General features: G+C 52.9%; 1 protein-coding gene across 5 annotated transcripts; it reads left to right on the forward strand.

Moving 5' to 3' along the window:
• The first annotated feature begins 54 nt into the window (after positions 1 to 54).
• On the forward strand, positions 55 to 23,311 carry SUGP1 (SURP and G-patch domain containing 1). 5 transcript variants are annotated; one of them, XM_086862482.1, is made up of 15 exons: positions 268 to 316; positions 1,540 to 1,631; positions 2,250 to 2,421; positions 3,029 to 3,132; positions 4,202 to 4,426; positions 7,241 to 7,352; positions 9,610 to 9,713; positions 10,773 to 10,896; positions 14,008 to 14,747; positions 15,831 to 15,937; positions 17,495 to 17,672; positions 19,511 to 19,617; positions 20,256 to 20,401; positions 21,081 to 21,210; positions 22,572 to 23,311. In XM_086862482.1, exons 1-15 carry the CDS (start codon positions 270 to 272, stop codon positions 22,596 to 22,598), a joined length of 2,415 nt encoding a protein of 804 aa, XP_086718608.1. In that variant the 5' UTR covers positions 268 to 269; the 3' UTR covers positions 22,599 to 23,311. The 5 variants fall into 5 exon arrangements, with proteins under 5 accessions (XP_086718612.1, XP_086718611.1, XP_086718608.1 ...); XM_086862481.1 differs by having other exon boundaries at positions 280 to 316; positions 7,229 to 7,352; XM_086862484.1 differs by having other exon boundaries at positions 315 to 1,107; positions 1,598 to 1,631; positions 7,229 to 7,352.
• The last annotated feature ends 1,137 nt before the right edge of the window (positions 23,312 to 24,448 follow it).

Raw genomic sequence — 24,448 nt, forward strand, 5'->3', positions numbered from 1 at the left:
GCACGACGGGAGTTGGAGTCTCACCACCTCAGGAGCGGAGGAGAGCTGGGAGTTGTAGTCCGCCCTTTCGCAGCGATAGGATGCGGAGCGAACCGGGGAAAGACCTTAGCGGCGGATCTGCCAGAGCGGGGTGGTTCGGCCGCCCCGCGAGCTGGGCTCGGTGCGGCGGGAGGAGCGGGGAGACCGGCGGGATGGCCCCCCTGAGAAACTACATCTCCCAGGGGGGCTTGCGGCGGCGCGGCCCCGGCGCGGCGCGCCCGGCGCGGGGCATGCTGGGACGGGGGCTCCAAAATGGACAACCACAGGGATGCGCCAGGTACGGCCCAGGCTGGGCGGCTCCGGCCGCTCCCGGCTTTGCCCCGGCCCTCCTGGGGCTCTGCTCCGCTCCTCCCGCCTCGCTGCCATCCCCTAGCTCGGCCCCAGCGTTCCCGGAGCTCTGGGAGCCGAGGGTGGGGGTGTGCCGGCAGAGTCGGGGGCTGAGGGAGGTTCCCCGTTAAATTCCCCCCTTTTTTCCTGCAGCGGAGCCCAGCCGGGAATTCGGGATGGATCCCCGCATTCGTTCCCGGATCGTTTTCCCGTAGGGAAGCCGGGCTGGTGTTTTGGGATGGTTCCTCTGTTAATTTCCTTCCCTTTTCCCACAGAAAAACCGAGTCGAGGGTCCGGGAGGATCTCCCCGTTATTTTTCCTCCGATTTTCCCACAGGGAAGCAGAGTCGGTAGCTCGGGGAAGCTCCGTTGTTTATTTTTCCTCTTTTTTTTCCCACAGGAAGACCAACTGTTCATTGCCTGTCTCTTTTCCCGTAGGAAAGCTGAGCTGATGGTCCGTGGAGACCCCACTGTTGATTTTAGTTTTTTCTCCTTTTTTTTTCCATAGGGAAGCTGATTTCAGGCGGATCCCACAGTTTATTCCTTCCCTTTTCCCATGGGGAGAACGAGCCTTGTTTCGGGATGATCCCCGTGTTAATCTCCCCTCTTTTACCGTAGGAAATACGAGCCTTGATTTGGGATGGTTTCCCCGTTAATTTTCCTCCTTTTCCCACAGGAAAGATGAATTTGCAGTAGTCCTTACTCTAATCCCGCTTTTTTTTCCTCAGGGAAACTGAATTCGGTATGATCCTTACTCTAATCCCGCTTTTTTTCCCTCAGGGAGGTTGAATTCGGGATGGTCCCTACTCATATCCCACCCTTTTCCCTCAGGGAATGTGAGCCTTCATTTGGGATGGTCCCTATTAAATCCCACTCTTTTCCCACAGGAAATGTGCACCTAGATTTGGGATGATCCCTGTTAAATCCCACCTTTTTCCCTCAGGGAATGTGCCCCTAGATTCTGGATGATTCCCATGCTAATTCCCGCCTTTTTCCCTCAGGGAGCGGGCCCCTGTATTCCAGATAATTCCCATGCTAATTCCCGCTCTTTTCCCTCAGGGAAAGTGACCCCTGAATTTAGGATGATTCCTGTTAATTCCCCCCACCTTTTCCCTCAGGGAATGTGCACCTGGGTTTGGGATGATCAGTGTTAAATCCCACCTTTTTTCCTTAGGGGATGTGCCCCTGGATTCTGGATGGTTCCCATGCTAATTCCCGCCTTTTTCCCTCAGGGAATGCGCCCCTGGATTCCAGATAATTCCCATGGTAATTCCCGCCCTTTTCCCTCAGGGAAGGCGGCCCTTGAATTAGGATGATTCCTTTAATTCCCCCACTTTTCCCACAAGGAATGCACACCTAGATTTGGGATGATCCGTGTTAAATCCCGCCTTTTCCCCTCAGGGAACGGGCCCCTGGATTCCGGATGGTTCCCATGCTAATTCCCGCCTTTTTCCCTCAGGGGAAGTGACGCCTGAATTTAGGATGATTCCTGTTAATTCTCCCCACCTTTTCCCTCAGGGAATGTGCACCTGGGTTTGGGATGATCAGTGTTAAATCCTGCCTTTTCCCCTCAGGGAACGGGCCCCTGGATTCCGGATGGTTCCCATGCTAATTCCCGCCTTTTTCCCTCAGGGGAAGTGACGCCTGAATTTAGGATGATTCCTGTTAATTCTCCCCACCTTTTCCCTCAGGGAATGTGCACCTGGGTTTGGGATGATCAGTGTTAAATCCTGCCTTTTCCCCTCAGGGAACGGGCCCCTGGATTCCGGATGATTCCCATGCTAATTCCCGCCTTTTTCCCTCAGGGAAGGTGGCCCTTGAATTAGGATGATTCCTTTAATTCCCCCCGACAATTCCCATGCTAATTCCCTCCTTTCCCCTCAGGGAAGGCGAGCCGCTGGTTCGGAGTGTCCCAATCCAAGTCGGCCAAGACCAGCGTGAACATCCTGCAGCAGGAGGAGCTGATCGCCCAGAAAAAACGGGAAATCGAGGCCCGGCTGGAGCAGCAGGCGCGGCAGAATTCCCTCAGCATCCCGCAGCTCCCGCTGCTCGGAGAGTACGCGGGAATTCCGGGAATCCCGGGATTCCAGCCGCCAGCAAACGGCGGGGAGTGGGAAGCGGGGTTGGGGGTGGAAAATCCCGGTTTTGGTGGAGCAGAGGGAGGAAAAATCCTGATTTTGGTGGGGCAGAGGGAGGAAAATCACAATTTTAACGGAGCAAGGAAGGAAAATCACAATTTTGGTGGAAAATCCCAATTTTGGTGGATTAGGGAGCAAATATCTCGATTTTAATGGAGCAGAAGGAGGAATGTCAGAGTTGTGGTGGATTAGGAAGCAGAAATCATGATTTTAATGCAGCAGAAGGAGGAAAATCCTGGTTTTGGTGGGTTAGGGAGCAAAAATCCCAATTTTAACAAAGCAAAGTAGGAAAATCCCAGCTTTAACAGAGCAGGGATTAGTTTTAGTGGAGCACTAGTTTTGGTGGAGCAGAGGGAGGAAAATCCCAATTTTAATGAAGAAGGAAGGAGATTCAGAGTTCTTTTGGGGATTCAGTGGTAGGTGAGGAAAAGTAACAATTCCAGGGGTTTTCCCTGTCCCATATCCCACATGGGAAGGGCTGGGAAGTTCCCAGTTTCCAGCTCCTGTTTTTCTGTCCCCGCTCAGCGACGATGGCTCCGAGAGCGAGGCCTCAGTGTCCAACAAGTTTGTGAACGATGGGAGCTTTCTGCAGCAATTCCTGAAGCTCCAGAGGGAAAAATCCAATGCTGGTAGGTCCTTCCTTTCCCATCCAAAACCTGAGATTCCCAGGAAATCTGTCCCCTTCATTCCGCCCTCAGAAACTGCCCCAAATCCCCACAAGAATTCTGGGAATTACCTAGCCCAAACCCCAAGATTCCCAGGAATAATTTCCTTTTGTTTTCCCCTCAGAAACTGCCCCAAATCCCCACAAGAATTCTGGGAATTACCTAGCCCAAACCCCAAGATTCCCAGGAATAATTTCCTTTTGTTTTCCCCTCAGAAACTGCCCCAAATCCCCACAAGAATTCCAGGAATGCCCCAGCCCCAAACCCTGGAAAGAATCCGGCGCTGCTGGGGAAGTGGCTGGGCCAGGCCTGGAGCCACAGGAAATTTGGGATTCCAGGACAAATTTCCCTTCATTTTCTCCACAGAAACTCCTCCAAATCCCCCCAACAACTCCAGGAATACCCCAACCCAAACCCAGGATTCCCGTGGATAATTTCCCCTTTATTTTCCCCTCAGAAACTCCTCCAAATCCCCCCAACAATTCTGGGAATGCCCCAGCCTCAATTCCCAGGAGAAGCAGCCGGAGCAGGCCCTGAGCTGGATCCTCCAGGCCTGGAGCAGCTCCCACACTAAATTTGGGATTCCCAGGAATAATTTCCCCTTTCTTTTCCCCTCAGAAACTCCTCCAAATCCCCCAACAACTCCGGGAATGCCCCAGCCTCAATTCCCGGGAAGAAGCAGCCGGAGCAGGCCCTGAGCCGGATCCTCCAGGCCTGGAGCCTTTTCCATCCCAAACCCAAAATTCCCAGGAATAATTTCCCCTTTCTTTTCCACCTCAGAAACTCCTCCAAATCCCCCCAACAACTCCAGAAATACCCCAACCCAAACCCAAAAATCCCAGGAATAATTTCCCCTTTCTTTTCCCCTCAGAAACTCCTCCAAATCCCCCCAACAGCTCCGGGAATGCTCCAGCCCCAAACCCCGGGAAGAAGCAGCCGGAGCAGGCCCTGAGCCGGATCCTCCAGGCCTGGAGCAGCTCCCACACTAAATTTGGGATTCCCAGGAATAATTTCCCCTTTCTTTTCCCCTCAGAAACTCCTCCAAATCCCCCCAACAGCTCCGGGAATGCCCCGGCTCCAAACCCCGGGAAGAAGCCGGCGCTGCTGGGGAAGCGGCCGGGCCAGGCCCTGAGCCGCATGCTCCAGGCCCGGAGCCTCTCCCATCCCAAACCCAGCCCCGTCCTGAGCCGCCTCAGCGTCTTCCAGGGCCCGGATGAGGATGAGGAAGAGGATTACGAGCAGTGGTTGGAAATCAAAGGTCAGTGGCAGCTCCTGCTCTGGGGCTGGAGCTGGGAATGCCCATCCCAGGATAGGGGAGCAGTGAGGATGGGATTCCCTGAGTTCCAGTGGAAAATGGGATGGGTTTTTATCCTGGGATAGGGGAGCAGTGAGGACAGGATTCCCTGAGTTCCAGTGGAAAATGGGATGGATTTTTATCCTGGGACAGGGGATCAGTTTGGGACAGGATTCCCTGAGTTCCAGTGGAAAATGGGATGGGATTTTATCCTGGGATAGGGGAGCAGTGAGGACAGGATTCCCTGAGTTCCAGTGGAAAATGGGATGGGTTTTTATCCTGGGACAGGGGATCAGTTTGGGACAGGATTCCCTGAGTTCCAGTGGAAAATGGGATGGATTTTTATCCTGGGACAGGGGATCAGTTTGGGACAGGATTCCCTGAGTTTCAGTGAGAATTTGGGGTGGGTTTTATTCCAGGATTGGGATCAGAGAAGGCCAGGATTCCCTCCTGGGACAGGGGATCAGTGAGGACAGGATTCCCTGCGTTCCAGTGGGAATTTGGGGTGGGTTTTATTCAGGATAAGGGATCAGAGTAAGGCCAGGATTCCAGGAATCAGTTTGGGACAGGATTCCCTCAATCCCCACTGAAGAATTGGGTGGTTTTTTATCCTGGGATGGGAGTTCAGGTCCTGGGACAGGGATCAGTTTGGGATAAGATTCCCTCAGTGGGAATTTGGGTGGATTTATCCTGGGATAGGGACCAGAGAGGGCCAGGATTCCTTCCCAGGATATGGCTCAGTTTGGGGCAGGATTTGGGATGGTTTTATTCCAGGATAAAGAATCCATTTGGGACAAGATTCCCTTGGTTCCAGTGGAAAGCTGCTTATTTTATCCCAATTTTCCATAAGTTTCTCTTCCCAGCAGAGTTTTGGGGCAGATTTCTCCTTTCTGGAGTAGAAATTCCAGTAGTTAACACTGGTGGCCTCCTCCAAATCCAACCAAGATATGAGAAACTAAATTCCTGATATTTTATCCATGAGATTCAATTTTAAATATGAAATTCCTGATATTTCAGATATTCCTGACCTTCCTTGAGCTCAATATTTAAATTTTCTTGACCTCAGGCTGGAAGGATTTCTCTTCTCCAAATTATCCGAGGGCTTGTCCGGCCAAAAATTCAGGAAAATAACGGCAAGGGAGGAAAATGTTTTGTTTTAATGGATTTGGTGGGTGGCAAATCCTAAAAATTCCAATTTGCACCTTTGGAATGTTGTGCCGAGTGCCAGGCCCTCCAGGAAATCCCAATTCTTGTCCTTAAAATGGGATTTTAAGTGCTGGAAAATGAGGAATTCGTTTGGGAGCGTGCAGGGAAAAATCAGTGTGTGAATAAATCAAATTAAAATTCAAAAGCACACAATTGTCCCCAGGTAAAATCCAAAATCCAGGTAAGAAAACCTCACCTGTAGGCCCCGAGTGCTTGGAAAAACCAGGATGTGGCAGGAATTATCCCAGGTTTTTTGGGGATAATCCAGGCCAGGAAGGCCCGAGGCAGATTTGCCTCCAGAAATGGGAATTTCACGGGTGGGTTTGAAGGGATAAAAGGAGCTCAGCGAGTCACGCTCGGCTTTGTGGCCTCGTTTATCCATTCCCAAAATCCCACGGAAGCTTTTCCTGCTGGGATTTGTGGCTGCGTAATCCTGGGAATTCGGGATTGGAGCGTGAAAGGCGCTCGGAAAAAAAACCGGGAAAACGCGGAGAGCTGAGGTGGGTTCTCCTTCCTTTCAGGAATTTGGGGCTGCTGATCCCGTTGGATCTGCTCTGTGCTTCCCAAAATTCCCCAAATCCCGTGGGAATTCCTGGGCACAGAAGCCAAACTGCTCCAGGGTTTTGGGGTTTGGTTTTTTTTTTGGGGGAGCAGGGAAAGCTGCTGCTCCAGCCCCGCAGCGTGGAATGTTCTGGGAATGTTCTGGGAATGTTCTGGGAATGTTCTGGGAATGGTTTGGCAGCTGGAATCTGGATTAAAAACCGGCTCCTGCTCCTTCCCTGCTGGGATTTGGAGGGGATAAATCCAGCAGGGGCCAAATCTGCCACGATTAAAGCTGGGATGAGCTGGGAGCAACTGGGGTTGGAGCATTCCCAATCCCTGGAAGTGCCCAGGTGGGAGAAAGGAAATTCCAGGGAAACCTTGGAGCTGCTTCCTGTCCCTAAAGGGGCTCCAGGAGAGCTGGAGAGGGATTTGGGATTCGGGATGGGATCCCAGGACACAGGGAATGGGTTCAAACTGGGAAAGGGAATTTGGGAAGGCTGGGAGGGTGGGGAGGGAATGGGCTGGAATTCCCAGGGAAGCTCCATCCCTGGAAGTGCCCAAGAAAAGTGGGAAAAAAGAAGCTCCAGGGAAACCTCAGAGCCTAAAGGGGCTCTGGGAGAGCTGGAGAAGGATTTGGGATAAGGAATGGAATGCCATGACACAGAGAAAGGGAATTTGGGAAGGAATTCCTGGCTGGGAGGGCGGGAAGCGAACAGGCTGAAATTCCCAGAGAAGCTGGAAGCACCCAAGCAAAGATCGGGATAAGGAGAAAACACCGGAATGAGCTGAAAACTCCCCAAAACCTTGGAGATTCCCCTGTAGGAACCCTTAGCAAACAGCTCAGGAACCCCTCAAAAACCCCAAAATTCCAACACAAACACCTTTCAACAACTTCCCGCCCCGTCTCATCCTTTCTCTCCCCATATTCCCACGTGCCTGCTCCGTGGTTTTCGGCAGTAATTCCCTGTTTCCCGTTTGGGGACAGTTGAACCCCAAATACTGACAGCATCCTTAAAGTTTTGCCCCCAGAGGACTCGGAGACGCGGCAGGTGGTGGAAAAGCTGGCCAGGTTCGTGGCTGAGGGCGGCCCCCAGCTCGAGAAGGTGGCCATGGAGGACTACAAGGATAATCCCGCTTTTTCGTACGTTCCCGAGCGGCTCCCGGCCGGGAAAACGGCGCCTCCGGGGAGGGGGGAGATGGGGTGGGGATGGGGAGCGTTCCCTGGGATGGGGGAAAGGCTTGGGGTCCCCAAGGGGGAAAGTTTGGGGTTCTTGTTATTCCATGAGGGGGAAAGCGTGGGTTTGAGGTGGAAAAGTTTGGGGTTTTCATTCTTCCCCAAGGGGGAAAGTTTGGGTTTGAGGGGGAGGAAAAGTTTGGGGTTCTTGTTCTTCCCCAAGGGGGAAAGTTTGGGTTTGAGGGGGAGGAAAAGTTTGGGGTTATTGTTCTTCCCCAAGGGGGAAAGTTTGGGTTTGAGGGGGAGGAAAAGTTTGGGGTTATTGTTCTTCCATGAGGGGGAAAGCGTGGGTTTGAGGTGGAAAAGTTTGGGGTTTTCATTCTTCCCTAAGGGGGAAAGTTTGGATTTGAGGTGGAAAAGTTTGGGGTTCTCGTTCTTCCCTAAGGGGGAAAGTTTGGGTTTGAGGGGGAGGAAAAGTTTGGGGTTCTGGTTCTTCCCTGAAGGGGAAAGTTTGGGGTTCTTGTTCTTCCCTAAGGGGGAAAAGGTTTGGGTTTGAGGGGGAGGAAAAGTTTGGGGCTCTCATTCTTCCCCGAGGGGTAAAGTTTGGGTTTGAGGTGGAAAAGTTTGGGGTTCTCATTCTTCCCTAAGGGGGAAAGTTTGGGTTTGAGGGGGAGGAAAAGTTTGGGGTTATTGTTTTTCCCTGAGGGGGAAAGTTTGGATTTGAGGGGGAGGAAAAGTTTGGGGTTCTTGATTTTCCATGAGGGGGAAAGTTTGGATTTGAGGTGGGAAAGTTTGGGGTTTTCATTCTTCCCCGAGGGGGAAAGTTTGGATTTGAGGGGGAGGAAAAGTTTGGGGTTCTTGTTCTTCCCCATGGGGGAAAGTTTGGATTTGAGGGGGAGGAAAAGTTTGGGGTTCTGGTTCTTCCCTGAAGGGGAAAGTTTGGGGTTCTTGTTCTTCCCTAAGGGGGAAAGTTTGGGGTTCTTGTTTTTCCATGAGGGGGAAAGTTTGGGTTTGAGGGGGAAAAGTTTGGGGTTCTCATTCTTCCCTAAGGGGGAAAGTTTGGGTTTGAGGGGGAGGAAAAGTTTGGGGTTCTTGTTTTCCCCTGAGGGGGAAAATTTGGGGTTCTTGTTCTTCCCTAAGGGGTAAAGTTTGGGTTTGAGGTGGAAAAGTTTGGGGTTTTCATTCTTCCCCAAGGGGGAAAGTTTGGGTTTGAGGCGGAAAAGTTTGGGGTTCTCATTCTTCCCTAAGGGGGAAAGTTTGGGTTTGAGGGGGAGGAAAAGTTTGGGGTTATTGTTCTTCCCTGAGGGGGAAAGTTTGGATTTGAGGGGGAGGAAAAGTTTGGGGTTCTTGATTTTCCATGAGGGGGAAAGTTTGGATTTGAGGTGGGAAAGTTTGGGGTTTTCATTCTTCCCCGAGGGGGAAAGTTTGGATTTGAGGGGGAGGAAAAGTTTGGGGTTCTTGTTTTCCCCTGAGGGGGGGGAAAGGTTTAGGTTTGAGGGGGAGGAAAAGTTTGGGGTTCTGGTTCTTCCCTGAAGGGGAAAGTTTGGGGTTCTCTTTCTTCCCTGAGGGGGAAGGTTTGGGGTTCTGGTTCTTCTCCAAGGGGGAAAGTTTGGGGTTCTCGTTATTCCCTGAGGGGGAAAAGTTGGGTTTGAGGCAGAAAAGTTTGGGGTTCTTGTTTTCCCCTGAGGGGGAAAAGGTTTAGGTTTGAGGGGGAGGAAAAATTTGGGGTTCTTATTCTTCCCTGAGGGGAAAAGTTTGGATTTGAGGGGAAAAAAAGATTGGATTTGAAGGAGGGAAAAGTTTGGATTTAAGGGGGAAGAGTTTGGGTTTGAGGGGGGGGAAATGTTTGGGGTTCTTGTTCTTCCCTGAGGAGTGGAAAACTTTGGATTTGAAGGGGGAAAACTTTGGATTCATTGTGAATTTTTCCCTGTGAGGGTGAAAAGTTTGGATTTAAGGGTGGAAAAGTTTGGATTTAAGGGGTGGAAAAGTTTTTTTAATCCCAGCACTGGTGGGCATGGGGAAATTAAACAGATTCCTCTTTAATTTCCCTTCAAGCAACAAAAATTTGGTTGCAAACCCTTGAATTAAAATTCCAAAATCCAATTCCATGTTTTGTGTGGATTCTGAGTAATTCCTCCATTTGTCCATGTGGGAGTTGGAGCTGTTCCTATCCCAGAATATCCACATTTGGATAATTATTCCTCTTTCTTTCCCTCTTTCCCAGGTTTTTGCATGATAAGAACAGCAGGGAATTCCTTTACTACAGGAAGAAAGTGGCAGAAATAAGGAAAGAAAATCAAAATTCCCAGGCAGCCTCTTCCCAAAAAGGTAATTCCCACTAAAATCTGGGGAATGGGAACAGCACGAGGGAAATTTGGGATTTATTTAGGACTGGAGTGGAAATTTGGGATTGGATTAGCTGCCCTTTTCCAGGTGAGATTTGGGATTTTTCCAAAGGGAATTTCCCCCTGAAACAGCCTGCAGTGAGGGGAGGAGAAGTGGGATTCTCGGGAATTTGGAGTTTTCCAAAGGATTTCCTCTTATTCCTGAGGAATTCAGGGGTAAAATCTGAAATCAGGGATAACTCCAGGTGCTGGAATCCTATGGAAAAGCGCCTGAGACAGGAAAAAAAACCTCAAAATTTGTAATTAGGGATAATTCCAGGTGGTTTAATTATAGGGAAAAGTGTCTGAGACAGGGAAAATTTGGGATTTGGGAGCCCAAAGCTGCTTTATCTCTCATCTCTCCCACCCCTGCTCCCAAACTCAGGTTTAAACCAAAGTTTTTGTGTTGTTAAACTGGTTTTGTATCAATTCTCCCCCTTTAAACCCAGCTTTAGGCCTCACTGGGGTCCTTAGACCCCATATCTGACCCCAAATTGGGTTTTAAACCAAATCTTGTATATTTTGAACTGTTTCTGTATCAATTCTTCCCCTTTAAATCTGACTTTTAAGCCTCCCTGGGGTCCTTAGGCTGGGTTAGGCCCCATTCCTGACCCCAAATTGGGTTTTAAACCAAATCTTGTATATTTTGAACTGTTTCTGTACCAATTCTCCCCCTTAAAATCCAACTTTAAGTCTCAGTGGGGTCCTTAGGCCCCATCCCTGACCCTAAATTGAGTTTTAAACCAAATCTTTCACATTTTGAACTGTTTCTGCACCACTTTTCCCCCTCTAAACCCGACTTTAAGCCTCCCTGGGGTCCTTAGGCTGGGTTAGGCCCCCTCCCTCCTCCCCAGACTCCCATCTAAACGGAACTTTTTGTGTTTTGAACTGTTTCTGTACCACTTCTCCCCCTTGAAGCCCGGCTCGAGGCCTCCCGGGGGCGCTTGGGCCGGGCTTGGCTGGGCGGGGCTGAGGCGGGCCCAGGACTAATCCCTGCCCAAAGTTTCCCCCCCAGCCGAGCTGGAGACGCGGCGCTCGGCCGAGAAACTGGCGCAGATGGTGGCGGCGGGGGGGCCCGAGGTGGAGGCCATCGCCCTGCAGAACAACAGGGAGAACCCCGCCTTCAGGTAGGGAACAGTTCCCGGCTCCTGGGGGGGATTTTCCTGGGAATTCACAGGGAATTCACAAGGAAAAGCGTGGGAATACTGGGGTTGAGGTTTTGGGGTGAGAGTTGAGTGGCTCAGGTTTGGGGTGAAGAGGGGGATGAGAACGGCAGGGAGATCCCCGCCTTCAGGTAGGGAACAGTTCCCGGCTCCTGGGGGGATTTTCCTGGGAATAATTCCCAGGGAATTCCCAGGGAAAAGTGTGGGAATACTGGGGTTGAGGTTTTGGGGCAGTGAGAGTTGAGGGGCTCAGGTTTGGGGTGCAGAGGGGGATGAGAACAACAGGGAGATCCCCACCCTCAGGTAGGGAACAATTCCCGGCTCCTGGGGGGGATTTTCCTGGGAATTCACAGGGAATAATTCCCTGGGAAAAGCGTGGGAATTCAGGGTTTATTGGGACACAGTGGCAGGAGTTGGGGGGGCTCAGGTTTGGGGTGCAGAGGGGGATGAGGTGGGAGCAGAACAACAGGGAGAACCCCGCCTTCAGGTAGGGAACAATTCCCGGCTCCTGGGGGGATTTTCCTGGGAATAATTCCCAGGGAATTCCCAGGGAAAAGCGTGGGAATACTGGGGTTGAGGTTTTGGGGCAGTGAGAGTTGTGGGGCTCAGGTTTGGGGTGCAGAGGGGGATGAGAACGACAGGGAGAACCCCACCCTCAGGTAGGGAACAATTCCCAGCTCCTGGGGGGGATTTTCCTGGGAATTCCCAGGGAATAATTCCCTGGGAAAAGCGTGGGAATACTGGGGTTGAGGTTTTGGGGTGAGAGTTGGGGGGTTCAGGTTTGGGGTGCAGAGAGGGATGAGGTGGGAGCAGAACAACAGGGAGAACCCCGCCTTCAGGTAGGGAACAATTCCCGGCTCCTGGGGGGCTTTTCCTGGGAATTCACAGGGAATTCACAGGGAAAAGTGTGGGAATTCATTGGGGTTTATTGGTTTATTGGGACACAGTGGCAGGAGTTTGGGGGGCTCAGGTTTGGGGTGCAGAGGGGGATGAGGTGGGAGCAGAACAACAGGGAGAACCCCGCCTTCAGGTAGGGAACAGTTCCCGGCTCCTGGGGGGATTTTCCTGGGAATAATTCCCAGTGAATTCCCAGGGAAAAGCGTGGGAATACTGGGGTTGAGGTTTTGGGGCAGTGAGAGTTGAGGGGGTTCAGATTTGGGGTGCAGAGGGGGATGAGAACAGCAGGGCAGTCCCTGCCTTCAGGTAGGGAACAGTTCCCAGCTCCTGGGGGGATTTTCCTGGGAATTCCCAGGGAATAATTCCCTGGGAAAAGCGTGGGAATACTGGGGTTGAGGTTTTAGGGTGGTGAGAGTTGTGGGGCTCAGGTTTGGGGTGCAGAGGGGGATGAGAATGACAGGGAGATCCCCACCCTCAGGTAGGGAACAATTCCCGGCTCCTGGGGGGGATTTTCCTGGGAATTCACAGGGAATAATTCCCTGGGAAAAGCGTGGGAATTCAGGGTTTATTGGGACACAGTGGCAGGAGTTGGGGGGGCTCAGGTTTGGGGTGCAGAGAGGGATGAGGTGGGAGCAGAACAACAGGGAGAACCCCGCCTTCAGGTAGGGAACAATTCCCGGCTCCTGGGGGGATTTTCCTGGGAATAATTCCCAGGGAATTCCCAGGGAAAAGTGTGGGAATACTGGGGTTGAGGTTTTGGGGCAGTGAGAGTTGAGGGGGTTCAGGTTTGGGGTGCAGAGAGGGATGAGAACGACAGGGAGATCCCCACCCTCAGGTAGGGAACAATTCCTGGCTCCTGGGGGGATTTTCCTGGGAATTCACAGGGAATAATTCCCTGGGAAAAGTGTGGGAATTCAGAGTTTATTGGGACACAGTGGCAGGAGTTTGGGGGGTTCAGGTTTGGGGTGCAGAGGGGGATGAGGTGGGAGCAGGGAGAACCCTGCACATTCCTCATTCCTGGGGTTCTTTTCCAAGAAATTCCCTGGGAATTCCCAGAGGAAATTGTGGGAATTCTGAGTTTCCAAGGATAGTGTGGTTTTAGCGAGGTGAGAGTTGGGTGGGCTGAGAACAGCAGGGAGATCCCAGGGAAAATTCCGGATTCCTGGGGCTGCTTTTCCTTCCTGGAATTGTGGGAATCGCATTCCCTGCTCCCAGGGGAAGCTGCACTGGCTGCAGGAACACACGGGATGGTGCTGGAGAGCTGGGAATGCTCTGGGAATGCTCTGGGAATTGCAGGGAGGAAAAAATCCAGTGCTGGATCCCAGCCCTGGAGAGCTTGGAATGCCCTGGGAATGTTCCCAGCGTTCCTGGAGGGAAAATAAAACCCTTGCTGCTCCCAAGCCTGGAGAGCTGGGAATTGCAGGAAGGAAAATTCCCGAGGAAACCGCGCTGGATCCCAGCCCTGGAGAGTTGGGAATGCTCTGGGTGTTCCAGGAAGGAAAATTCCAGTGCTGGATCCGAGCTCTGGAGAGCTGGGAATGCTCTGGGAATTCCAGGAAGGAAAATTCCTGAGGAAACTGTGCCGGATCCCAGCTCTGAGTGGAGCCGGGAATGATCTGGGAATGCTCTGGGCATTCCAAGCAGGAATTCCACGGCTGGATCCCAGCTCTGAGTGGGGCTGGAGAGCTGGGAATGCTCTGGGAATGTTCTGGGAAGGCTCTGGGAAGGCTCTGGGAAGGCTCTGGGAATGTTCTGGGAATGTTCTGGGAATGTTCTGGGAAGGCTCTGGGAAGGCTCTGGGAAGGCTCTGGGAATGTTCTGGGAATGTTCTGGGAATGTTCTGGGAATGTTCTGGGAATGTTCTGGGAAGGCTCTGGGAATGTTCTGGGAATGTTCTGGGAATGCAGCGAAGAAGACTCTGAGGATGCTCTGGGGATGCCATGGGAATTCCCTGGGGATACCATGGAATGCCGTGGGAATTCCCTGGGAATGCTGTGGGAATTCCCTGGGGATGCTGTGGGAATGCTGTGGGAATTCCCTGGGGATGCTGTGGGAATTCCCTGGGAATTCCCTGGGGATGCCGTGGGAATTCCCTGGGGATGCTGTGGGAATTCCCTGGGAATGCTGTGGGAATTCCCTGGGGATGCCGGCGCATTCCAGCCGTTCCCGCTCCGGCAGGTTCCTGTACGAGCCGCACAGCAAAGGGCACCGCTACTACCGCCAGAAGCTGCAGGAGCTGCGCAGGGCCCGCGCCGGGGGCTCCCCTTTTCCCGGGAATTCCCCTTTTCCCGGAAATTCCCCTTTTCCCAGCAATTCCCCTTTTCCCAGCAATTCCCCTTTTCCCGGGAATTCCCCTTTTCCCGGAGAATCCGGCCTCAAACCCGGTCCCGAGGCTTCTCCCTCCCCCGTGTGCTTCCCGCCCCTCCCCATCCCCATCCCGCCGCCTCTTCCCGCCGCTCTTCCCATTCCCTCGGCCTCTCCTGCCCCGTCCTCATCCTCCACCTCCCCTCCGGATCCGCCGGCCCTGAATCCCGCTCCGATCCCAAATCCCGCTCCGATCCCAAATCCCGCTCCGATCCCAAATCCCGCTCCGATCACAAATCCGGCCATGACCCCGAATCCGGCCATGACCCCAAATCCAGCCATGACCCCGAATCCGGCCATGACCCCAAATCTGGCCGCGATCCCGAATCCGCCTCCGATCCCGAATCCGCCTCCGATCCCGAATCCGGCCGCGATCCCGAATCCGGCCGCGAGCCCCAATCCGTGCTGGAGCCCCGGGGCCGGCGCGATCCCAAATCCCGGCGCGGGCGGCAGCAAGAGGAAGAGGAAGAGCCGCTGGGGGCCGGAGGAGGAGAAGGTGGAGCTGCCCCTGCCGCAGCTGGTGCAGCAGCTGGAGTCACCCACACCCCTCTCAGGTCAGGATTCCCGGGAATTCTGTGTGTCCAGGGGATTGGGATTGCCTGGGAATTCCTGGGAATTCTGTGTATCCAGGGGATTGGGATTGCCTGGGAATTCTGCGTATCCAGGGGATTGGGATTTCCTGGGAATTCTGTGTATCCAGGGGATTGGGATTGCCTGGGAATTCCTGGGAATTCTGTGTATCCAGAAGATTGGGATTTCCTGGGAATTCCATGTATCCAAGGGATTGGTGTCCCAGGATTGAGTTTTCCTGGGAATTTTGTGTGGCTCCAGAGCAGTTTTTCATTCCCTGAGCTGCACATGGATCAAGTTTTCCAAGGAATCTCTGCAGTCCATCCCGTTTTTTCCCAGTGGTTTTATTTTCCCTTCTCTCTGTGGGAATTACAAACAGAATTCCTTTTATTTTTTTCCACTTTTCCCGCCTTTTTATTCCCTTTAATTCCCTCTCTGAACCCAGGATCACCTTTTCCATCCTGGGAATATCCCATTCCTGATCCAACAGCCAGCAGAATTCCAAGGGAGGAATTCCTGAACCAGAATTTCCCTTGGGAATTGCAGCTCCCAGGGGCAGGAAAACGCTCCTGGATTTCTTTTCCTGGCTTTTTTTTGGGGATAAATCTGCTGTGGAGACTCCTGGAAACTCGGGAATGGCTCCTGGATAATGAATTCCCACTTTTTGGGCTGGCTGGGATTCACCTGAGGAGGGAATTCCTAAGGGAAAAACGGGATTTTGTCATCCTTGGGAATTTCCACACAAAATCTGGGATCAATTCCCAGTTTTTGGGGCTGGCTGGGATTCATCTGAGGAGGGAATTCCTGAGGAAAAATGGGATTTTGTGAGCCCTGGGAACCTCCACACAAAACCTGGGATCGGGAATTCCCAGGGCAGGCACGGAAGGAGCTTTTTCCCGCTCCTGTGATTCCCTGAAGTCCTGAAGCACCGGAATTCCCGACATTTCCTGGGAATTCCATCCTTGGAATCCTCCACAGCCGGGCTGGGCGAAGGGAGGGAGGAAGGGGATGATCCCAGAGGTGGGATTGGGTTTTTCCCAAGGTTTTTTCCCTGTTTTTCCCTGCAGTTCAGGACCTGAAGGGGCTGGGATACGAGAAGGGCAAACCCGTGGGATTGGTGGGAGTCACGGAGCTCTCCGAGGCCCAGAAGAAGCAGCTGAAGGAGCAGCAGGAGGTGATTCCCAAAAATCCTCCCCCAGGGAATGATTCCCATCCTGGGATCCCTGGGAACAGCGGGAAGAGCAGAGGGTTTGGGGAATAAGGAGATTTCCAGCCCCAAAATCCCAAATCCCGGCCCTGAAATCCCAAATCCCGGCCCTGAAATCCCGGCCCTGAAATCCCAAATCCCGGCCCCAAAATCCCGGCCCCGAAATCCCAAATCCCAAAGGAGCTTTCTGGCCCGCTGCCATTCCCGTGCCATTCCTGCCGATCCCATTCCAATGCTATTCCCAGTATCATTCCCGTGCCATTCTCGCTGCCATTCCCATTGAGATTCCCACCGTTCCCATTTGTATTCCTGCACCATTCCCATTGGGAATGCCATTCCTGCACCATTCCCATTGGGAATGCCATCCCCGCACCATTCCCATTGGGAATGCCATTCCTGCACCGTTCCCATTGGGAATGTCATTCCCACACCATTCCCATAGGGAATGCCATTCCTGCACTCTTCCCATTGGGATTCCTGTTGCCATTCCCGTGCCATTCCCACTGGGAATGCCATTTCCACACCGTTCCCATTGGGATTCCCGTTCCCACTGGGTTTCCCATTCCCATTCCCGTTGGGATTCCCGTTCCCATTGTGATTCCCATTCCCGTTGGGATTCCCGTTCCCGTTGGGATTCCCGTTCCCGTTGGGATTCCCATTCCCATTGGGATTCCCATTCCCATTCCCGTTGGGATTCCCGTTCCCGTTGGGATTCCCGTTCCCGTTGGGATTCCCATTCCCATTGGGATTCCCATTCCCATTCCCGTTGGGATTCCCGTTCCCGTTGGGATTCCCGTTCCCACTGGGTTTCCCATTCCCGTTCCCGTTGGGATTCCCGTTCCCGTTGGGGTTCCCATTGTGATTCCCGTTGGGATTCCCGTTCCCGTTCCCATTGTGATTCCCATTCCCATTGTGATTCCCATTCCCGTTCCCGTTGGGATTCCCATTCCCGTTCCCGTTGGGATTCCTGTTCCCGTTGGCATTCCCGTTCCCGTTGGGATTCCCATTCCCGTTGGGATTCCCGTTCCCATTGGGATTCCCATTCCCGTTCCCATTGTGATTCCCGTTCCCATTGTGATTCCCGTTCCCGTTGGGATTCCCATTCCCGTTCCCATTGTGATTCCCGTTCCTGTTGGGATTCCCATTCCCGTTCCCATTGGGATTCCCGTTCCCGTTGGGATTCCCGTTCCCGTTCCCGTTGGGATTCCCGTTCCCGTTGGGATTCCCATTCCCGTTCCCATTGGGATTCCCATTCCCACTGGGTTTCCCGTTCCCGTTGGGATTCCCGTTCCCGTTGGCATTCCCGTTCCTGTTGGGTTTCCCATTCCCGTTCCCGTTGGGATTCCCATTCCCATTCCCATTGGGATTCCCATTCCCATTGGGATTCCCATTCCCGTTCCCGTTGGGATTCCCATTCCCGTTGGGATTTTCGTTCCCGTTGGGATTCCCGTTCCCATTGTGATTCCCGTTCCCGTTGGGATTCCCATTCCCATTCCCATTCCCGTTGGGATTCCCGTGGCGCAGATGCAGCAGATGTACGACATGATCATGCGGCACAAGCGGGCGATGCAGGAGATGCAGCTGCTGTGGGAGCGGGCGCTGCAGCAGCACCAGCACGGCTACGACAGCGACGAGGAGGTGGACAGCGAGCTGGGAACCTGGGAACACCGCCTGCGGCGCATGGAGATGGACAAAACCCGCGGTGGGAACAACAACGGGAATTCTGGGAGAGGGGATGGGTGAAACCCGTGGTGGGAACAACAACGGGAATTCTGGGAGAGGGGATGGGTGAAACCCGTGGTGGGAACAACAACGGGAATTCTGGGAGAGGGGAGGGACAAAACCCGCGGTGGGAACAACAACGGGAATTCCCTGTGGGAGAGGGGAGGAACAGAACTCACAGTGGGAATAACAACGGGAATTCCCTGTGGGAGAGGGGATGGGTGAAACCCGCGGTGGGAACAACAACGGGAATTCCCTGTGGGAGAGGGGAGGGACAAAACCCACGGTGGGAATAACAACGGGAATTCCCTGTGGGAGAGGGACAGAACCCGCGGTGGGAACAACAACGGGAATTCTGGGAGAGGGGATGGGTGAAACCCACGGTGGGAACAACGGGAATTCCGGGAGAGGGGAGGGACAGAACTCACAGTGGGAATAACAACGGGAATTCCCTGTGGGAGAGGGGAGGAACAGAACCTGTGTTGGGAATGCCAGGAATTCCCTGTGGGAGAGGGGAGGGACAGAACCTGTGGTGGGAATAACAACGGGAATTCCCTGTGGGAGAGGGGAGGAACAGAACCTGTGTTGGGAATGCCGGGAATTCCCAGTGGGAGAGGGGATGGGCAAAACCCGCGGTGGGAATAATAACAGGAATTCCAGGACAGGGGAGGGACAGAACCCGCGGTGGGAATAATGGGAATTCCCTGTGGGAGAGGGGATGGGCAAAACCCGCGGTGGGAACAACAACGGGAATTCCAGGAGAGGGGAGGGACAGAACTCACAGTGGGAATGCCAGGAATTCTGGGAGAGGGGATGGGTGAAACCCACGGTGGGGATAACAACGGGAATTCCGGGAGAGGGGATGGGTGAAACCCGCGGTGGGAACAATGGGAATTCCTAATGGGGATGGGCAGAACCCACAGTGGGAATTACGGGAATTCCCAGTGGGAGAGGGGATGGGTGAAACCCATGGTGGGAATGCTGGGAATTCCCAGTGGGAGAGGGAAGGGACAGAACCCACTGTGGGATCCCAATCCATGGGAATTCCAGCAGGGGGTGGGACTGGCATTCCCCAGGGAATTCCAGCCTTGAGTATTCCAGAGAATTCCAGCTCTAGGGAGATGGGCAAGACTCGGGGTGGGATCCCATTCCAGAGTGGGAATCCCACCCCAGAACATTCCAGAGGGGGAATCCCACCCCAGAGCATTCCAGAGGGGGAATCCCACCCCAGAGCATTCCAGAGGGGGAATCCCACCCCAGAGCATTCCAGAGTGGGAATCCCACCCTAGAACATTCCAGAGGGGGAATCCCACCCCAGAGCATTCCAGAGGGGGAATCCCACCCCAGAGCATTCCAGAGGGGGAATCCCACCCCAGAACATTCCAGAGGGGGAATCCCACCCTAGAACATTCCAGAGGGGGAATCCCACCCCAGAGCATTCCAGAGTGGGAATCCCACCCCAGAGCATTCCAGAGGGGGAATCCCACCCCAGAGCATTCCAGAGGGGGAATCCCACCCAGAACATTCCAGAGGGGGAATCCCACCCTAGAACATTCCAGAGGGGGAATCCCACCCCAGAACATTCCAGAGGGGGAATCCCACCCCAGAACATTCCAGAGTGGGAATCCCACCCAGAGCATTCCAGAGGGGGAATCCCACCCCAGAACATTCCAGAGGGGGAATCCCACCCCAGAACATTCCAGAGGGGGAATCCCACCCCAGTCCCGTTGGAGCAGGCTCTGCAGGGACGATCCCTCCCCATCCCTCCCCAAATCCCAAGGGATTCTCGGCGAGCTCGGGCTTTTCCCGCTTTTCCAGAGTGGGCGGAGCAGCTGACGCAGATGGGCCGAGGGAAACATTTCATCGGAGATTTCCTCCCTCCGGACGAGCTGGAAAAATTCATGGAGACCTTCAAGGCGCTCAAGGTGGGGATTTCTGGGATTCTGGGAATGCTCTCCTTGCTCCGGGCAGGAAAACAGGGAGCGATTCCCGCTCTGTTTGGGAAAAATTCCATCCCTGGGAGGGAATTCCGGAAGGATCCGTGGTTGTCCCGTCCCTGGGAGTGTCCAAGGAGAGTTTGGAGCGGTCTGGGATCGTGGGAAGCGTCCCTGCCCAAGGGGCTGGATGGGATTGAAGGATCCTTTCCACTCTGGAATTCCACGGATCGGGATTTCCCTGGAATTCCAGACACAGCTCCCTCTCGGTTCCGGGATCACTGGGCTCCAAGCTGGGAAAAAACCGGGAATTTTTCTCCAGCTGATTGCAGGGAAACCCCAACCCCCACAACTCCAACACCTCCCAGTCCTTCCCAAAGCCTGGAATTCCGGGAAGCTGCCTCATCCCTGTTTTCCAGCCTGCCATTCAGCCTCAAAACCACAACCAGATCCAGGGAACAACCTGGAATTCCAGAGCCATTATTGGATCCTCCTCAGGGCTGGAATCCCGGGAAATCCTGGCAGTTCTTTCCCAAAAATCCCCATTTTTTGGGGGGGGGGGGTGGAGCTGCTTTTCCCCCTTTTCCTGCGATCCGTGGGATTAAAAAATCCCGTTTTTCCCGCCGCAGGAGGGCCGGGAGCCGGATTATTCCGAGTACAAGGAATTCAAGCTGACGGTGGAAAACATCGGATACCAAATGCTGATGAAAATGGGATGGAAGGAAGGAGAGGGATTGGGATCCGACGGGCAGGGAATTAAAAATCCCGTCAGCAAGTGAGTCTTCCTTGGGATCATTCCTCCCTTTTTTCCGGGAATTCCTCCTGGAATTCGCTGCCTGGCCGGGATTTCTCAACCGAGCGTGGAAAATTTAGCCCGGGAGAAAAAAAATTCCTGGTTTTTCAGGGAATTTTCTCCTGGATTTCTGGCTGTGGCTGGAGTTGTCTGAGCCCCCGGATCCTGAATTTCCAGCCCAGATTTCCATAGGGAAGCGCAGCTCCAGGAATTCCTGTCTGCACCTCCCCTTTCCCATGATGGAATCTTTCAAATCAGAGATGCTCTGGAATTTGGGGATGAGATCAATCCCTGTTTCCATTCAAATTCCCAGGAATTTGGGGATAAAACCAATTCCTGCTTCCATCCAAATTCCCAGGAATTTGGGGATGAGATCAATCCCTGCTTCCATCCGAATTCCCAAGGATTTGGGGATAAAACCAATTCTTGCTTCCATCCAAATTTCTGGGAATTTGGGGATGAGACCAATCCCTGTTTCCATCCAAATTTCTGGGAATTTGGGGATGAGACCAATCCCTGTTTCCATCCAAATTCCCTGGATTCTGGGGATGAGATCACTCCCTGTTTCCCCCCAAACCGTGGGGATTTGGGAAGGGCTCCGGGGGCCGTTCCCATGGGAACCGCGGGCTCCGGAGCCGTGGCATTCCCGCTGTTCCCGCAGGGGCACCACGGCCACGGACGGGGCGGGATTCGGGATCGAGCGCCCGGCCGAGCTCACCAAGGAGGACGACGAGTACGAGGCGTTCCGCAAGCGCATGATGCTGGCGTACCGCTTCCGGCCTAATCCGCTGGTATGGGATAACAGCGGGATAACAACGGGATAATGGGATAACGGGATAACGGGAATGGGATAACGGGAATGGTGTACCGCTTCCGGCCCAACCCGCTGGTACGGGATAACGGGAATGGGATAACGGGAATGGGATAATGGGATAACGGGATAACGGGAATGGCGTACCGCTTCCGGCCCAACCCGCTGGTACGGGATAACAACGGGATAACAACGGGATAACGGGAATGGGATAACGGGAACGGGATAATGGGATAACGGGAATGGCGTACCGCTTCCGGCCCAACCCGCTGGTACGGGATAACGGGAATGGGATAACGGGATAACGGGAACGGGATAATGGGATAACGGGAATGGCGTACCGCTTCCGGCCTAATCCGCTGGTACGGGATAACAGGAATGGGGGAATGGGATAACGGGAACGGGAATGGGATAACGGGAATGGGAACGGGATAATGGGAATGGCGTACCGCTTCCGGCCTAATCCGCTGGTACGGGATAACAGCGGGATAACGGGATAACGGGAATGGGATAACGGGAATGGGATAACGGGAATGGGATAACGGGAATGGGAACAGGATAACGGGAATGGCGTACCGCTTCCGGCCCAACCCACTGGTACGGGATAACAACGGGATAACAACGGGATAACGGGAATGGGATAACAACGGGATAACAATGGGATAATGGGAATGGGAATGGGATAACGGGAATGGAATAACGGGAATGGAATAACAGGAATGGAATAACGGGAATGGAATAACGGGAATGGGATCAGTGGTGGCCTGTCACTGCTGGATGGGATGGGATAGATCCAGTGGAGCTGGGAATGGGATTGGGAATGGGAACGGGAATGGGAGTGGGATTGGGAATGGGAATGGGAGTGGGAATGGGATTGGGAATGGGAATGGGAATGGGATTGGGATTGGGAATGGGAGTGGGAATGGGAAGGGGAATGGGAATGGGAATGGGATGGAGCCAGTGATGAGGGAGAGCCCCAGGAATGGGGCAGGGATGGATCCCCTGGAATGGGAGTGCCCCAAACCCCCCCAGGCACAGGGACAAATCCCTGGAATCTCCAGTAGCTCTGGGAATTCCGGGAATGTTTGCACTTGGAAAATTCCTCTCCTCTCCCTCCCAGAATTCCCTGGATGCACAATTCCCCTTCCCATTTTCATCCAAATCCCAATTTCATCCCAATTAAACCCCTGCCAAGGAAAACTCCACAAATCCCAGGATTCCTTTGGAATCACCATTTTCCAGGGGGCAAAAAAAAAAACCCCAAACTTGGATTTTTGGGATGAAATTCCCCAATCCTGATGATTTTTCCGTTGGTTTTTTTGGTTTTTTTTCTCCCCACAGAACAACCCACGGCGACCTTACTACTGAGGAGGGCTTTTCCCAACAGATTTCCCGGGAATTCTTATCCCAAACTTCATTCTCCATCTCTTTTCCCCTCAATATTTCCTGTTTTTTTTTCTTTGGAATCACAGCTCCTCCTTCCCCCATGGAAAAACTTCCCCGTTTTTTTTTCCTTGTAAAAAGGAAAAGTTCGGAGCAGCCCCAAAAAAATCCCCCAGGAGGCTCCAATTCCAAGGAATTTGGGGATTTTTGGGAATCCAACAATGCTGCTCCAGGAAGGGGGGGAGGGGTGGGTGTGTGTGTGTGTATGGGGGTTGATTTTATTCCTTGATTTTATCTGGGAATCCCAAATCCAAGAGAATTTGGGGAATTTGTGGAAGCAGTGCCTCCAGTTTTGCCTCGGGATCTGAGCCGGATCCATCGGGAATTCCAGGATTTCAGGGATCTGGGATGGGATTCCTTCCCTTTCCCGGGGATTTCGCCAACACCTCCTGCGCTTTGGGATGAGCAAGACCCAAAATTCCAAAGCCAAACTTTGGGAAAAATAAAATAAAAAAAAAACACAAAATCCAACAAAATTCCAGCGCCGCGTTCGGGGGAAAATTAAAAAATCCCGTTGGATTTTATTGCCCTAAAATGGGGGAAAAAAACCCCCAAAAAAAAAAAAAAAAAAACCTCTGGAAATACAAATTTTCAATTTTCTTCACGGAATCTGTAAATAAAATCCGATTTGTTTGTTCCTTAGGTTTAATCCTTGGAATTTTTTTGGGAAGAGAGGGATTTTTTTTATAGGGGGAGGTTGCCCTGGAGCTCGGTTTTTCCGTGGATTTTTTGGGGGGGGAAAAAGTTGGATTTGGTTCCTTTTATTATTTTTTTTTTTTTTTGGAGGGGGGTGGGGTGATGTTTTCCTGGGAAAAATCCAAATTCTGGGAAAATTGGGAAATGCTGATGAAAATCCCGGCAGTTTTCCAGGGAATGAGGTCACCCTTGGATCCATTCCCACCCAAATCCTGCTTTTCCCGGGAATTCGGAGCCTGAGGCTCCCCGGGATTTAAGGAAAGGAATTTTGGGAGCTTTGGAAAATTCCTTTTATTCCAAGGGATTCTGGGGGCATGGAAATGTGGGAATTCCGGCTGTTCCCAGTGGGAATTCCAAGCTGAAGGGCCACCACAGCCATCCCTGGATATTCCATGGATATCCCACTGCCAAAATTCCCTTTTCTCCCCCATTTTCCCCCCTTTTTCCCCCCATTTTCCCCTTTTTCCCCCTTTTCCCCCCTTTTTTCCCCATTTTCCCCCCTTTTTCCCCCATTTTCCCCCCTTTTTCCCCCCTTTTTCCCCCCTTTTTCCCCCTTTTTTCCACCTTTTTTCCACCTTTTCCCCCCTTTTTTCCCCATTTTTTCCCCTTTTTTTCCCCTTTTTTCCACATTTTTTCCCCTTTTCCCCCCTTTTCTTCCCCCTTTTTTCCCCCATTTTCCCCCTTTTTTCCTCCTTTTTTCCCCCCTTTTTTCCCCCTTTTTCCCCCTTTTTTCCGCCTTTTTTCCCTTTTTCCCCTTTTTTTCCCCTTTTTCCCCATTTTCCCCCCTTTTTCCCCCCTTTTTCCCCACCCCAGCCTCGATTTCCTCTCCCGCTCCTTCCAAGCGCGGAATTCCCCAGGAAAACCTGGAACTTTTCCCATGGAATCACCCCCAAAATCCCATTTTTTTCCCTTCCCATGTCGGGACCGGACCCCGTTTATTCCCAAGGTTTATTCCCAAGGTTTATTCCCAAGGTTTATTCCCAAGGTTTTTCCCGGCTGGAACATTCCCGGGCGTGTCCCGGGGCAAAATCCAGGAAAATTCCCGAGGAGCGGGGCCGGAATTCCCGAGGGATTCGGGA

This window comes from Cyanistes caeruleus, chromosome 25 (genome assembly GCF_971803275.1).
Source record: "Cyanistes caeruleus chromosome 25, bCyaCae1.hap1.1, whole genome shotgun sequence".
In the NCBI taxonomy this organism is placed as follows: domain Eukaryota; kingdom Metazoa; phylum Chordata; class Aves; order Passeriformes; family Paridae; genus Cyanistes; species Cyanistes caeruleus.

Excerpts from the sequence above, each read along its gene's own strand:
- SUGP1 (XM_086862482.1), top strand. The coding sequence starts at position 270 with ATGCTGGGACGGGGGCTCCAAAATGGACAACCACAGGGATGCGCCAG. Across the intron at positions 1,632-2,249 it reads GATTCCAGATAATTCCCATG|GGAAGGCGAGCCGCTGGTTC; the intron begins GTAATTCCCGCC and ends CTTTCCCCTCAG. Across the intron at positions 2,422-3,028 it reads CAGCTCCCGCTGCTCGGAGA|CGACGATGGCTCCGAGAGCG; the intron begins GTACGCGGGAAT and ends GTCCCCGCTCAG.